This window comes from Girardinichthys multiradiatus, chromosome 7 (assembly GCF_021462225.1).
Source record: "Girardinichthys multiradiatus isolate DD_20200921_A chromosome 7, DD_fGirMul_XY1, whole genome shotgun sequence".
NCBI lineage: Eukaryota > Metazoa > Chordata > Actinopteri > Cyprinodontiformes > Goodeidae > Girardinichthys > Girardinichthys multiradiatus.
Genome location: NC_061800.1, coordinates 1,730,015 through 1,744,811, shown reverse-complemented (window position 1 = coordinate 1,744,811; position 14,797 = coordinate 1,730,015). Strand labels below are relative to the sequence as shown.

Here is a 14,797-nt window from a genome sequence, read left to right as displayed (position 1 = left end):
GGATCAAGCTCTGCTTCAGTATGTCAGATGTACATGTTGGCATTTATGGTTCCCTCAATGAACTGTAGCTCTCCACAGCCGGCAGCACTCACACAGCGCCATATCACGACAAACCCTCCATTGTGCTTGACTGTAGGCAAGACACACTTGTCTTTGTACTCCTTTGGACTCTGTATACTCCAGTTAATGATTATTCCATTTCTAAATTAGTTGACAATTATTTCAATAATCAATGAATCACTATTATTTCATTGAATTCTTCTGAATCAAACACATTTTACTTGGTCTCATCAGACCACAGGACATGGTTCCAGTAATCCATGTCCTTAGTCTGCTTGTCTAAAAGTAAACTGTTTGCAGGCTTTCTTGTGTATCATCTGAGGCGTCCTTTAGGGACGACAGCCATGCAGACCAATTTTGTGCAGTGTGCAACTTGACCATTGTTAGGTTGACCCCCGCCAACCCTTTAACCTCTGCATTATTGCTTGCAACACTCATATCTCTATTTAAAAAGAAAATCACAGGTTATGACGCTGAGCATGTGCACCCAACGTCGACCACAGAAAGGCCTGTTCTGAGTTGAACCTGTTTTGTTAAACCGCTGTGTGGTCTTGGCCACCATGCTGCAGCTCAGTTTCAAAGTGTTGGGAATCTTCTTATTGCCTAGGCCATTGTTTTGTAGAGCAACAGTTCTTTTTTTAAGATCCTCAGAGAGTTCTTTGCCATGAGGTGCCATGTTGAGCTTCCAGTGACTAGTATTAGAGAGTGTGAGAGGGATATCACCAAATGTAACAAAGCTGCTCCCCATTCACACCTGAGACCTTGTAACACTAACCACACCAGGGAGGAAAAGGGGCTAATTGAGAACAATTGGGACATTTTCACTCACGGGTGTATTCACTTTTGTTGCTAGTAGTTTAGACAATAATGACTGTTTGTTGAGTTAACAAAATATTTACAAAATCTGAAGAGTGTACTCACCTTTAAGAGATACTGGATATGTACTGTAAGGCTCTCTTATTGACACAATCATACTGAAAACACAGGTAATTATCCATAGTAGACTGGCTCCCTGGTTGAATTCAGAGTTGTGTATTGTGTGTAGAGAAGTTCTACTTAATCTGGAAAAATAGTCTACTGTTGTATAACATGACCCTTCGCCAAGCTAGAACAGCTAATTTTTCATCACCAATTCAAGAAAATATGAATAACCTCAGGTTTCTTTTTAGTAGTTTCTAAACTTAAACAAAGCCCTAGCTCGGTTGAGCCATCCATTCTCTTAACTCTCAGCAGTAATGACTTTATGAGATTCTTTATAAATAAAAATGATTATATTAAAAATGTTATATATGGTATGCCCCCCGAACATTATTACTTCAGTAAGTGAGACAGCTTTTGAGGTAATTGTGGAATCTGATCTATGTTTGGACTGTTTTGATCCAGTGGAGCTTCCTGAGTTATCAAAAGTCTTAGCTTAACAGCTCAGCATAACAGCCCAGTATCATTAGCTGTTATGCTGATGACACTTAGCTTTATTTATCCATAAATCCTGTTGGATAAAAAGCTGGATGACTTAAAATTTTCTGCTTTTAAATTTGGACAAGAGAGAAGTTGACCAGAGTCTTTAAAAAAGGAACAGCTTTAGTCAATCAATTAATGTGGATGACATTAAATTGGCCCCCGGTAAATTAAGTAAAAAACCTCAGTGTTATTTTGTTATTTGAATTCCATCAAACAGGGTTCTAGGATTTCCTTTTTCACCTGTGGAATATTGCCAAAATTAGAAATATTCTGTCAGGGAGTGATAGTCAAAAACTAATCAATTAAACTCCATTTTACATAAGAGATCTGATTGTTCCATACGTTCCTAACAGAGCACTTCACTCTCAAACTGCTGGCTTACTGGTGGTTAATAAAGTCTCTAAAAGTAGAATGGTAGTGAGATCCTTTAGTCATCAGGCTCCTCTCCTATGGACCCAGCTCCTAGTTTTACTCTGTGAGGCAGACACCCTGTCTACTTTTAAGGCTAGTCTTAAAACGTTCCTTTTTGATAAAGCCTATAGTTAGAGTGGCTTAGGTTATCCTGAGCTATCTCGGTAGTTATGCCACTATAGGCTTATGCTGCTGGATGACATACTGACCACTTGTCTACACTCTGCTACATTCTCCTACTACTCTCCAATATTGCATTATCTACTGTTGTTTCAACTTATAACTTTATGTTCTCTCTCTGTAAGGTAAGGTAAGGTAAGGTAAGGTAAGGTAAGGTAAGGTAAGGTAAGGTAAGGTAAGGTAAGGTAAGGTAAGTTTATTTATATAGCGCTTTTCAGTAACAAGACATTCAAAGCGCTGTACATGAGGAGGAACAATTACAATACAATCACAAAGAAAATAAACACATACAGACACAGAAAAACAAATCAAATGACACTAATAATCCTTGGGAGTAATAATAATTAATAATCCTTCCAATTTTACTGGTAGAAATTGGTTCCAAGCCACTCTTAATAATAAAGCATCTTATGCTAAAAGAAGATGATAATATTGATAGTCTCATCATTCCACTGAATTCTAACTAGTGAAGCTGAGTCACTGGTACAAAACAGCTTTAATCCATATTTTCAGGTGCTAATAATATATTACTTTTACTGGTACTGAAGTTGAACTAAGTAATAACAGTCCACTGTAGTCTAATTAAGAAAGCTGGGTCATTGGTGTAAGAGCAGCTAGAGTCCAAATTACTAATAATGTTTGGTTTTCGCTGGTAATCCTTCTGATAAAACTAAAAATCAATGAAAAAGTAATGAAATCACACAATTAGGTGCAGGGCTATGCAACACACAAGAAAAGATTTTGCAAGAGTGGGGTAGAATCCTGGGGGTGCGAATATAGAACTGTGAGTGTGTGTGCAAGAATTAGACTGCTAACATAGATACAGCGCCATTGTCCTTCAATCGGCTGCAAAGTCTTATCTGCAAAGTCACAGCTGTTCGGGGTTGCTGGGAAAGAGCGCCATGTTTACATGACATCCAGGAGATATTTTGTCGACAGCCACTTAGCAGAAGTTGCCAAGGCCACGTTGGGGCACCAGATTTAGAAAAACAATAAGTGTTCCAGCAGTTGTGTGGATTTCCAACCACTTTAAGAGTTTTTACTGTTATCTCTCAATTGCAAATCCAAATATCCAAATTTCTGGGACTTTCCCACAGTTCTGGAGCAAACAACTGTTGTGGAATTTTCTTATCAAAGTGGGTAGAAGTTGACTCACAAGAAGAAAAAATCCGGACTTTGTCTTTATAAGTTTATTCAAAGGCATTCAGTGTTTGAATGACTCTGTCACTGAGCAAGTCAGTTAAGCAGAGCCCCGGACACCATTTACAGACAGTATTTATACCAAACATGAAATGTTATCTCAACTTCAAAGAGTCTGTGTTTTATGGCCCAGACGCTTCTTGAGTTCAAAGGTGACAAGGTTATCTAGGAACAGACCTAACTGCCCTTCCTGACATCACCCTAAAAGATGGGTCTTAACCATTAAACTTCTGATAATGGCTTTTACAGCTTCCTCCTCTAACACAGATGTTCAGAGGAGTGAAGTAACCTAAAGGTCATACACTATGGAACAATTTCCATCACACAACCTTCTCCATGATTAAATCTTTTCACCTCTGAGTCCAAAAGCCGCTTCCAGGCTACGATTCTGTTCAAGAACTGTATCCAACTTGCGGCTTAGCTCTCTTAACAATTCAGTCTGAGCATTGATCGCTCTGCAGATTCCATCCAGCATCGCAGGCACCTTTGGGATGCTTTGAACAGCTGCCCACGTTTTGCTAAACGTCTTCTGCGTCCTCAACCGACATTGTAGTCAAGCACACAATATTCCACTGTTGCCACGAATCCATTGTGTATCCAGAGAAAAATGTACCGGCTGGGCAAGAGGGTTCTCCTTTACCCTGTCTTCCCGTGGAAAACATTTTATCAATTGCGTTGAGAGACCAGCTGACCAAATCCATAATTTGCAAGTTTGGTGGATATGTAAAGTGAGGCTCTGAGAAAAACACAGACAAAAGAAGATGTAGAAGCAGGCAAGGGGGAGGGAGAGAAAACACATGTCCTCCACCGAGAGCAGAGCAAGAGGTCTGTATTTTTTTCTCTTCCTAGAACCTACATCTGGCCTGGCTCTGTGTTTAGCTGTGACACCTTCCTGGAGGGGGGAATCGGCGGAACTACTGCTGCCAGTAACCTAATATTCACCTTCTCTAGATGATAGTGTTATTTTTGTTCAATATTAACACTACATTACTATAATAACCACTCAAATACGAATTAAATATGTCTTTTATTTTTGTTATTTATTCATGTTTTTTAATGTATCTTGTCTGGCAGAGTAGAACTCAGAATTGTGTGAGTGCCAAGAAGAAGCCCAACAGATTTACCTTCACAAGTTGAGCATTACAGCTAACGCTATAATGCTCAACTTTAGATGCATATATATATGTATATATATATACACATATATATAGAATTTTTTAGATACAGATATAGATATATAAATATACAAAAAAAACTTTATTGGAAACTGTTTTGGTATCATTTCAATTGCAATGGACAAGGGGACGGAAACAAAAAAGAAAAGAAAAAACAAAAAAAAAAGAAACAAGAAAGAGAGGTCGGGCAAAAAGGAAAAAGGGAGAGGACAGAAGAATAGAGGAGAGAAAGAAGAATGAAGAGAATACAAGATACTAGAAGACTGCTTCTACACCTCCAGAAACATATTTAACAACAGCAATGTTACTGAAAAGTGCAGTGTAGTAATGAATGCAAGATGTATTTGTCGATAACTGCAGCGCAATATAGAACATCTGTGTATCTGTTAACACCTGAACCCAAACACCAGTGGGTGTAAGTGTGAGCGCATTTGTGTATATAAGGTTTCTCCATAAAAGTATGCAATAGCGAGTGTCAGGAGCCACAGACCTAACCTCCTGGACCCAAGACAGACACGGAGGAGATCTGAGCCACAGACATGACATCCAAAGGCCCCCCAGAACACAGGAACCCCAGAGAACCACCGCCAGGACTACCGCAACCCTCCCAGAGAAGAAGAAGAGCAGAAGAGAGCCGCAGAGGAACCACCCAGCAGCCACAGTGCAGAAGCCCCAGAGAGCTGGAGCAACAAGCCCACAGGCCCTGCCTGGAGCAGATCCAGCTATGGACCCAGAGACCCCGGGGCACATGAACCCTCAAGCAGAGGCCTAGCAGAGCCAGGGGATCTAGGTCCCGGCATGCAGCCATCGGGAATGTGCCGGCACACACCAAAGCACCTAGCCCCAGACACCGAGAACCAGTGGGCAGAGACACCAGCCACCAGCAGGCAGAGTGGCGGGAAGGAAATAGGCCCCACATTTGATGGGGGGCCTATCACCGGCCACACACTGTCTGCCCAAGACCCCGGCGCCCCCCTAGCCATTGTACCAGGCACCAAAGCCAAGGATTGAGATCCAAAAAATCCAACAGATCCCGAGAGAGCCGAACTGCCAGCCCTAGAACCAATCGACCCCCAAGAGTTAAATAATGTCTTAACGTTTTCATATTTTTGTACTTTAGCTGGGTCTTCCTGTTGCCTGATGTTGTCGTCGTCTTCCGCTTCATCCGGGACCGGGTCGCAGGGGCAGTAGACTCAGTAGAGACACCCAGACGTCCCTCACCCCAGACACCTCCTCCAGCTCCTCTGTGGGGAGCCCAAGGCATTCCAAGGCCAGCCGAGAGACATGGTGCCTCCAGCGTGTCTCGGGCAGTGCCCTGGGCCTCCTCCCGCTGGGATGCGCCTGGGACACCTCCCGAGGAAGGCGTCCAGGAGGCATCCGGTATAGATGCCCAAGCCACCTCAACTGGTTCCTTTCGATGTGGAGGAGCAGTAGCTCTACTCCGAGCTCCTCCCGGATGGCCGAGCTCCTCACTCTATCTCTAAGGGAGTGCCCGGCCACCCTACGGAGGAAGCTCATTTCAGCCGCTTGTATCCGGGATCTCGTTTTTTCGGTCATGACCCAAAGTTCTAGGCCATAGGTGAGGGTAGGAACGTAGACCGACAGGTAAATCGAGAGCTTTGCTTTTCGGCTCAGCTTTCTCTTCACCACAACGAACCGGCACAACGCCCCATAACCGCGGCAGCCACACAAATCCATCTGTCAATCTCCCACTCCATTCTCCCCTCACTTGTGAACAAGACCCCAAGATACTTGAACTACTCAACTTGAGGCAGGAAATTGCCTCCAACCTGAAGAGGACAAGCCACCATTTTCCGGTCAAGAACCATAGCTTTGGACGTGGAGGAGCTGATCTTCACCCCAGCAAACTCACATGAACCCTCGAGTACCCTGCAGGGGGTGTAGAGCTGGTTCAATGTTCCACGGCTGGTACAAAAACCACACTGCTCTTCCTGACACCGAGGTTCGACTACCAGCCAGAGTATCCTCTCCAATACCCTGGCATAGGCCTTACCAGGGAGGCTGAGGAGGGTGATCCCCCTGTAGTTGGAACACACCCTCCAGTCCCTCTTCTTATGAAGGGGGACCACCACCCCAGTCTGCCAGTCCAGAGGCACTGTCCCCGACCGCAACGCAATGTTGAAGAGGCGTGTCAACTATGACAGCCCCACAACATCCAGAGACTTGAGGTACTCAGGGTGGATCTCATCCACCCCTGAAGCCCTGCCACCGTGGAGCCTTTTAACCACCTCAGTGACTTCAGCCTGGGTGATGAAAGAGTCCAACCCTGAGTCCCCAGCCTCTGCTTCCACCAGGGAATGTGTGACGGCAAGATTGAGGAGATCCTTGAAGTACTCCTTCCACCGTCCAATAATATCCCCAGTCAAGGTCAGGAGCTCCCCAACCACACTGTAAACAGTGTTGGCGAAGCACTGCTTCCCCTTCCTGAGGTGCCAGAATCGTTTTGAGGCCTCCATTACCTCACTGAATTTCTCCTAGGTCCGAGTTTTTGCCTCTGCCACAGCCCGGGCCGCGGCACGCTTGGCCTCACGGTACCCGTCAGCCGCCTCAGGAGTCAAACAAGCCAACCACAGCCAATAGGACTCCTTCTTCAGCTTGATAGCATCCCTTACTTCCGGTGTCATTCCCCGGAATCTGGTCAAAGCTCTCCCGGAGGTGGGAGTTGAATACATCCCCGGCCGAGGGCTCCGCCAGATGTTTCCGGCAGACCCTCACTATGCATTTGAGCCTACCAAGTCTGTCCGGCTTACTCCTCTTCCAGCGGATCCAACTCACCACCAGGTGGTGATCAGTGGACTATTTCAAGAATATGTAAACCTTAACAAAGAATAGCAGGAATACAAACAGTTTCCTTGTTGGGGGGAAGTGATGATTATACAGTTATAACAGCTGCTGGGAAGAACTAACTATCGTATGTCTTTTTTTGTGAATTTAAGACGCAGCTACCTTGGAGCATCAGTCGTCGACCAGACTGTGCTGGTGTGGGCTGTTCGGTAGAAAATAATACAAGCCTATTGTTTGATGTGTGTCTGATGCTGCTGTTGGGTGTTGCTTTTCTCTGGTTGTGTGTTACTGGTTGTGTGTTATGAGAATTTTGACAAAACAATATTTTTTATTTCTGTCAAACAACATACACTATATTGCCAAAAGTATTTGTCTGTCTACTTTTACATGAACTTTGATGAGATCCTATTCTTAATCTGAAAGGTCCAATTTGTTGATGGAGTCACCTGATGGAATCACCGTTGCCAACAACAGCAACTTTAACTATTCTGTAAACATCTACCACAAGGTTTAAGAGTGTTTTCATAGTTTGATGGGAAAACCAGAATTGCGGCCTCCGCTCTAGTTCATCCCAAAGGTGTTCAAGAAGGTTGAGGTCAGGACTCTGTGCAGGACAGTGAAGTTTCTCAACACCAAATTTATACACCTGCAGCAATGGAAGTGATTGGAACACTGGAATTCGTTGATTTGGTGGTGTGACCCAATACTTTTGGCAATATAGTATATGCAAGACAACAGCGATGACGTTCTGTTTACCTTTCTCTTCCTCAAAGGTGATGAGTGCCTGTCCTCCTTGTAGAAGCACTGCAGTTCTCTGACTGATGGTAAAAACTCCTCTGATTGACTGACAGCTATCATCTCTCTCCTCCTTCTCCTCTTTGATACAAGTAAGAAACTTCACGTCTGTGTTTGGGATCTGGGCATAGATCTTGACAAGGAATACAGAGTTTGTTTTAACCATTTATTTCTACCATTAAGAATTCTACGTTGTATGCTACTATCCCTTTAATTAAGCATCTATCTAATATAATGTATCTATTCTTAATGACTTTACTTGTTTGTGTGATTTTTATTTAAATTATAAACCACTTATTCATATACAGAAAAGCAGAAAACCTCAATCACAATTTTTGGTTAAAAATGAGAAAAAACACAGCAACTTTCATTCCCACCTTGAATTTTTGTGTCAGTTTTGAAGTCTCAGCTCTTTTAGCCTCCAGTTCAGCTTTACATCTACTCAATTTATCCTGTATATCTTGTTTGTGTTTAGAAAGCCTCTGGATTTCGTCCTTTATAAAAAGTGATAAAACATATTATAATTTCCTTCTTCCCAACAACATGTGAATGTAAAAAAGTCAGACATACCTGCACTATGTCCAGTTGTTGACTGAATTCTTTCTGGCAAAGTTCCTGCTTTTTGACATAAGCCATCATCTCCTGCTGTGCATTTGCCTTGGCCTCACCTTCCTCCAGTTTTTCCAGAAGCATTCTGGCTTTGTTATCATCAGCTTTCTCGACTTTAGCCTTTATAATATTTCAAAAAGTAACACAAAATTACTTGAAAATTGCACCATTGCTATGCATTGAATCAGGAGTGCTGCAGAAGCTGTATCAGAAGTACATAAAACTGGTTCTTTTTAAAGGTCAATAAAGTTCTATGAGTAGAATAACATATTGCTTTGACAGTTTCACTTGAAAGTAAATTACACATAATTGACATGTCAGTCAGTCATTTTCTAAACCACTTCTTCCATAGTGGGTCGCTGGGTAGCTGGTGCCTATCTCCAGCAGTCTATGGGTGGGAGGCAGAGTACACCCCGGACAAGTCGCCAGTCCATTGCAGGGCAACATACAAACAACCAAGCACACACTCATTCACACACCTAAGGGCAATTTAGAAAGACCAATAAACCTAACAGTCATGTTTTTGGACTGTGGGAGGAAGCCAGAGTACCCGGAGAGAACCCACGCATGCACGGTTAGAACATACAAACTCCACCTTCTTGCTGCAAGGGAACAGTGCTACCGACTGCACCACTGTGCAGCCCATGGAAATGAAATGGAATTTGCAAATAAAATTCTAGAAAAAATAAGCGATGTACAAAAGTATGCTATGTAAAGTAGTATAGTGTTTAAATTACTAAAACAAAACATTTTTGTATCACAGTTTGTTGGTTTCTGGCCTCAATGCTGGAATTTCTAAACGGAGGGCTAGGCTATTAAAAGAGAGTTCATGTAACGCCTGTCACCTAGGCCCAGTGTGGCCATTGGGAGCACCAGGACATTTTCCGGTGGCCTGGCCGCTGGTCTGGCCCGCTCAGCTATCGCTGAAGGGCAGGACAAAAGACTCGGTATGGATCGCACCTGTTTTTTGAAATAAATAATCCATGCGGCTCACTTGGGTATCTGCCTCACTGAAGCTGCCAGACTGAAGATAGACACCCCCTCGCCCCCTTCTTTCTGTTTCTGATGCTGTCTGTCACAGCCGTGCGGAGACACACAGAGAGACAGCCAAAGAGGAAAGGAGGAGCAGAGACGGAAAAGTTAAAAAACAAGAAAGCACTGACAGCCGATGCAGCAAAGTGCTGTAAATTATTATCTGTTGGTAAGGGAGTATGTAAACATAAACACTAGTGGCGAAGAGTGAAAATGCTAGCATAGCCTATTCAGCAAAACTAGCTTAAGGTTAGTTCCACTTTGAATAACCTAAAGGGGCCAGAACAAAAGTAATATAACAAATGTTATGTTTTTTAAAAATTGCAAATATCAGAAAATGGTTAATGAACAAAATCTGGAAAACCAATATTTGTTTAATGCTAAAAGTGTCACGGTTCTGTCACGGTTTACTTGGAATTGGACCCCAGAATGCAGACGAGCAGGCAGCGTGATGGTAAGTGAAAAAAAAAAGGTTTAATAACAAAAACTCACACTCAGCAGGAGGCAGGAACAAAACAAATGGGCAGGCAAGACAGGCATGGCATGATCAAAACAAAACAAGACTTGGTTAGAGAACTAGACATGAGAGCTAGACATGAGCATGAGAGTAAAAGATGTTTCCGCGAAGACTAACAGAACAGGTGTGAATATATGGCGTGAAAACCAGGTGGAGTAAGGAGACAGATTAACTTGAAGCAGGTGAACTGAATAAACTTAATTAACAAAACAAAACGTGACTGGAGCAAAACAGAGACTCTTGAACACAAACTAGAAAAACATGAAGCAAAAGCATAACCTGATCAGAAAACCAAACTTGACAAAACATGAACAAGACGACAAAACAAAAGCATGACCAGGAAAATAAACAGAAACATGATTCAAAACTTGAACAGTGAAAAACATAAGGAAAAACCCTGAAACCAAAAACCAAACAACCCTACATCATGACAAAAAGTCCACAAATTCTGATTCTCCATTAACTCCACTAATAAATTACTGTACAGGTCCTTCTCAAAATATTAGCATATTGTGATAAAGTTCATTATTTTCCATAATGTAATGATGAAAATTTAACATTCATATATTTTAGATTCATTGCACACTAACTGAAATATTTCAGGTCTTTTATTGTCTTAATACGGATGATTTTGGCATACAGCTCATGAAAACCCAAAATTCCTATCTCACAAAATTAGCATATTTCATCCGACCAATAAAAGAAGTGTTTTTAATACAAAAAACGTCAACCTTCAAATAATCATGTACAGTTATGCACTCAATACTTGGTCGGGAATCCTTTTGCAGAAATGACTGCTTCAATGTGGCGTGGCATGGAGGCAATCAACCTGTGGCACTGCTGAGGTCTTATGGAGGCCCAGGATGCTTCGATAGCGGTCTTTAGCTCATCCAGAGTGTTGGGTCTTGAGTCTCTCAACGTTCTCTTCACAATATCCCACAGATTCTCTATGGGGTTCAGGTCAGGAGAGTTGGCAGGCCAATTGAGCACAGTGATACCATGGTCAGTAAACCATTTACCAGTGGTTTTGGCATTGTGAGCAGGTGCCAGGTCGTGCTGAAAAATGAAAACTTCAACTCCATAAAGCTTTTCAGCAGATGGAAGCATGAAGTGCTCCAAAATCTCCTGATAGCTAGCTGTATTGACCCTGCCCTTGATAAAACACAGTGGACCAACACCAGCAGCTGACACGGCACCCCAGACCATCATTGACTGTGGGTACTTGACACTGGACTTCTGGCATTTTGGCATTTCCTTCTCCCCAGTCTTCCTCCAGACTCTGGCACCTTGATTTCGGAATGACATGCAGAATTTGCTTTCATCCGAAAAAAGTACTTTGGACCATTGAGCAACAGTCCAGTGCTGCATCTCTGTAGCCCAGGTCAGGCGCTTCTGCCGCTGTTTCTGGTTCAAAAGTGGCTTGACCTGGGGAATGCGGCACCTGTAGCCCATTTCCTGCACATGCCTGTGCACGGTGGCTCTGGATGTTTCTACTCCAGACTCAGTCCACTGTTTCCGCAGGTCCCCCAAGGTCTGGAATCGGCTCTTCTCCACAATCTTCCTCACCTCTTCTCGTTGTGCAGCGTTTTCTGCCACACTTTTTCCTTCCCACAGACTTCCCACTGAGGTGCCTTGATACAGCACTCTGGGAACAGCCTATTCGTTCAGAAATTTCTTTCTGTGTCTTACCCTCTTGCTTGAGGGTGTCAATAGTGGCCTTCTGGACAGCAGTCAGGTCGGCAGTCTTACCCATGATTGGGGTTTTGAGTGATGAACCAGGCTGGGAGTTTTAAAGGCCTCAGGAATCTTTTGCAGGTGTTTAGAGTTAACTCGTTGATTCAGATGATTAGGTTCATAGCTCGTTTAGAGACCCTTTTAATGATATGCTAATATGCTAATAGACCTGAAATATTTCAGTTAGTGTGCAATGAATCTAAAATATATGAATGTTAAATTTTCATCATTACATTATGGAAAATAATGAACTTTATCACAATATGCTAATATTTTGAGAAGGACCTGTAGGAAACAGTTCACCTGTATGTGATTTAATCTCTGTTTAAATCTTGCTGTTCTCCGAAGGGCTCTGAGGCTTGCTAAAGAACAATAGGGAACAAACAGAACCATGGAGACCGAAGAACACATCAGATGGGTCAGAGAGAAAGTCTAAAGCAGAGTTAGGTTAGAAAACTATTTCTGAAGAGAAGAGAACGTTGAGAGACTCAAGACCCAACACTCTGGATGAGCTAAAGGCCGCTATCGAAGCATCCTGGGCCTCCATAAGACCTCAGCAGTGCCACAGGCTGATTGCCTCCATGCCACGCCGCATTGAAGCAGTCATTTCTGCAAAAGGATTCCCAACCAAATATTGAGTGCATAACTGTACATGATTATTTGAAGGTTGACGTTTTTTGTATTAAAAACACTTTTCTTTTATTGGTCGGATGAAATATGCTAATTTTGTGAGATAGGAATTTTGGGTTTTCATGAGCTGTATGCCAAAATCATCCATATTAAGACAATAAAAGACCTGAAATATTTCAGTTAGTGTGCAATGAATCTAAAATATATGAATGTTAAATTTTCATCGTTACATTATGGAAAATAATGAACTTTATCACAATATGCTAATATTTTGAGAAGGACCTGTATATGAATCCTGAGGTCCTTGTATTATATTATTTTAATCAATCTTTATTTAACCAGGTAAAATGTGTATTTTTAGTAGTTTTAACACTGTACTACTTCACAAGGCATACTTGTTTACATTGGCCATTTTTTCTAGAACTTTTTTTCATGTCAATTATATCTCAATTACATCCAAGTCAAACTCTCAATGCAAAATGTTATTTTGGTAATGGAACATTATTGGCTTTTAAAATTAACCAGTTTAATGTACTTCTGACTCAGTGCATAGCAATGGCGCATATGTGTCATGAAATCAATGGGCGCTACAGCCGTTTTTGTGACAGATGTCATGGTTTTGTTGACATGACTCAATGCATAGCAGTGAAGCCTGCATGCTCACATCACTACCTAAAATGGCTAATGGGCGATGTCCAATCCAGTAGTATATTTCAATGTGCACAGTATTCCAGAGAGAATGAGTAGTTTTCTTCAGCTGATTTATAGTCACCTTGTGGTAGCAGTAATGCATTGCAACTCATGCCCTAAACCAGCTTCTGGCTTTGCGATACCAGGTTCTTCTTATTACCACCATCCTATGGTGGCACCACAGACCATAGTCAGATAGTGTTAGACACAGGGCATAAAATGAAAATGATTTCTCAACTCATTGAAATTGCAGGCTGGAACAACAATCGGAAGCTTTGACAATCAGTGCCCATTTTTGTTTGATGCTGCCTCTTTTGTCATGTTTTATTTATAGTGTGTGGCTGGGCATCTAACATCTTTCTCAGGTGAGGATGTTGAAGCCGTCTGTACATACAGAAGCAGCACTATTATAATACTCACTGAAATACAGTTTTCATTATTTAAGAATTAGGAATTAAAATTCAAAAACAAAAAGTGAATACAGAAATCAAAACTAATAAATATTATACTTGTGTAAATAAAAAGGTGTAAATAATGTAAGACAAACACTTGCAAGAATAGTTGTAAAGCTACAAAACATGCATGGTTATATAATACTGAAACATTTAATTGTGAATAAGATGCCAAATTGACTTAGGTAAATAGACTCTAGCAAATAAAACTACAAAATCATTCATAACAGAGAAACCTAAAACAAATTTTTACCTAATATTAATACTAATCATCTTTATATTTATACAGTCATTTAAATACTATTAAATCTAGTCTATAGCCCACTTTTAGCTTCAGTGCTGTTCTTGATTACACCAGCAGAAAACCAAAACACCGGCTATTATTTCTGTTCATCATGACAGAAAAAGTGATTAATAAAGTTAGGCTCTGTGGTTTCTATAGTCATAGACTTAATATACCTGGACAAACTAGGCCTCTTGTTTATAGCGCCCCCGTGCGTCCTCCTACCTACCTTCCAAAATCGAAACCAAAACCAACCGAACAGTAGATGTGTTTTTTAAATTATTTAAATAAAAGAAGTAAAGCGAAGTATTTTGAGGCATGTAGGTGTCCCTTCTCACCTTCAATGCTTTCAGCTCTTTCTTCACATCTTCAAGGTTGACTGTCTTTGGAACACCGCTCATCTGATGAAATGAAAACATCACATTAAGAAAAATCTAATACCAAACAGATAAGTAATTTACATGAACAACGCTTATTCTTTAATCAATCAGTATTATGTCTCACATGACCTGGACGACGAAAACGAAACCTAACCATTAAGTCGGTTAATTACATACAACTTATAATGTAAGTTGGGAATTTCCCTACCTTTATTGGTAGTGGATTCTTTCTCCGAAGAACCTTCAATGTTTTTTACGTGACAGTTCTAAAAGGTAAGTTCTTTAGAAACTGTTCCTTGGAGTCGGGTTCCGGCGTCAGTTCAGTCTGCTCTGCGGTCACGCGCATCTACACATTTCATGGCCACGCGCATTATGGTGCATTC

General features: G+C 41.7%; 1 protein-coding gene across 1 annotated transcript in view; it reads right to left on the bottom strand.

The window, feature by feature from the left end:
• nmi (N-myc (and STAT) interactor) overlaps positions 1-14,797 on the bottom strand; it is a 45,528-nt gene extending 30,731 nt beyond the window's left edge. The window contains exons 1-5 of the mRNA XM_047371645.1: positions 14,623-14,797; positions 14,373-14,435; positions 8,658-8,816; positions 8,465-8,581; positions 8,049-8,220 (exon numbers count right to left, since the gene is read on the bottom strand). Of these exons, the coding sequence (XP_047227601.1) occupies positions 8,049-8,220; positions 8,465-8,581; positions 8,658-8,816; positions 14,373-14,435 (511 nt within the window). The 5' untranslated portion in view covers positions 14,623-14,797. The remainder of the gene's footprint in view (positions 1-8,048; positions 8,221-8,464; positions 8,582-8,657; positions 8,817-14,372; positions 14,436-14,622) is intronic.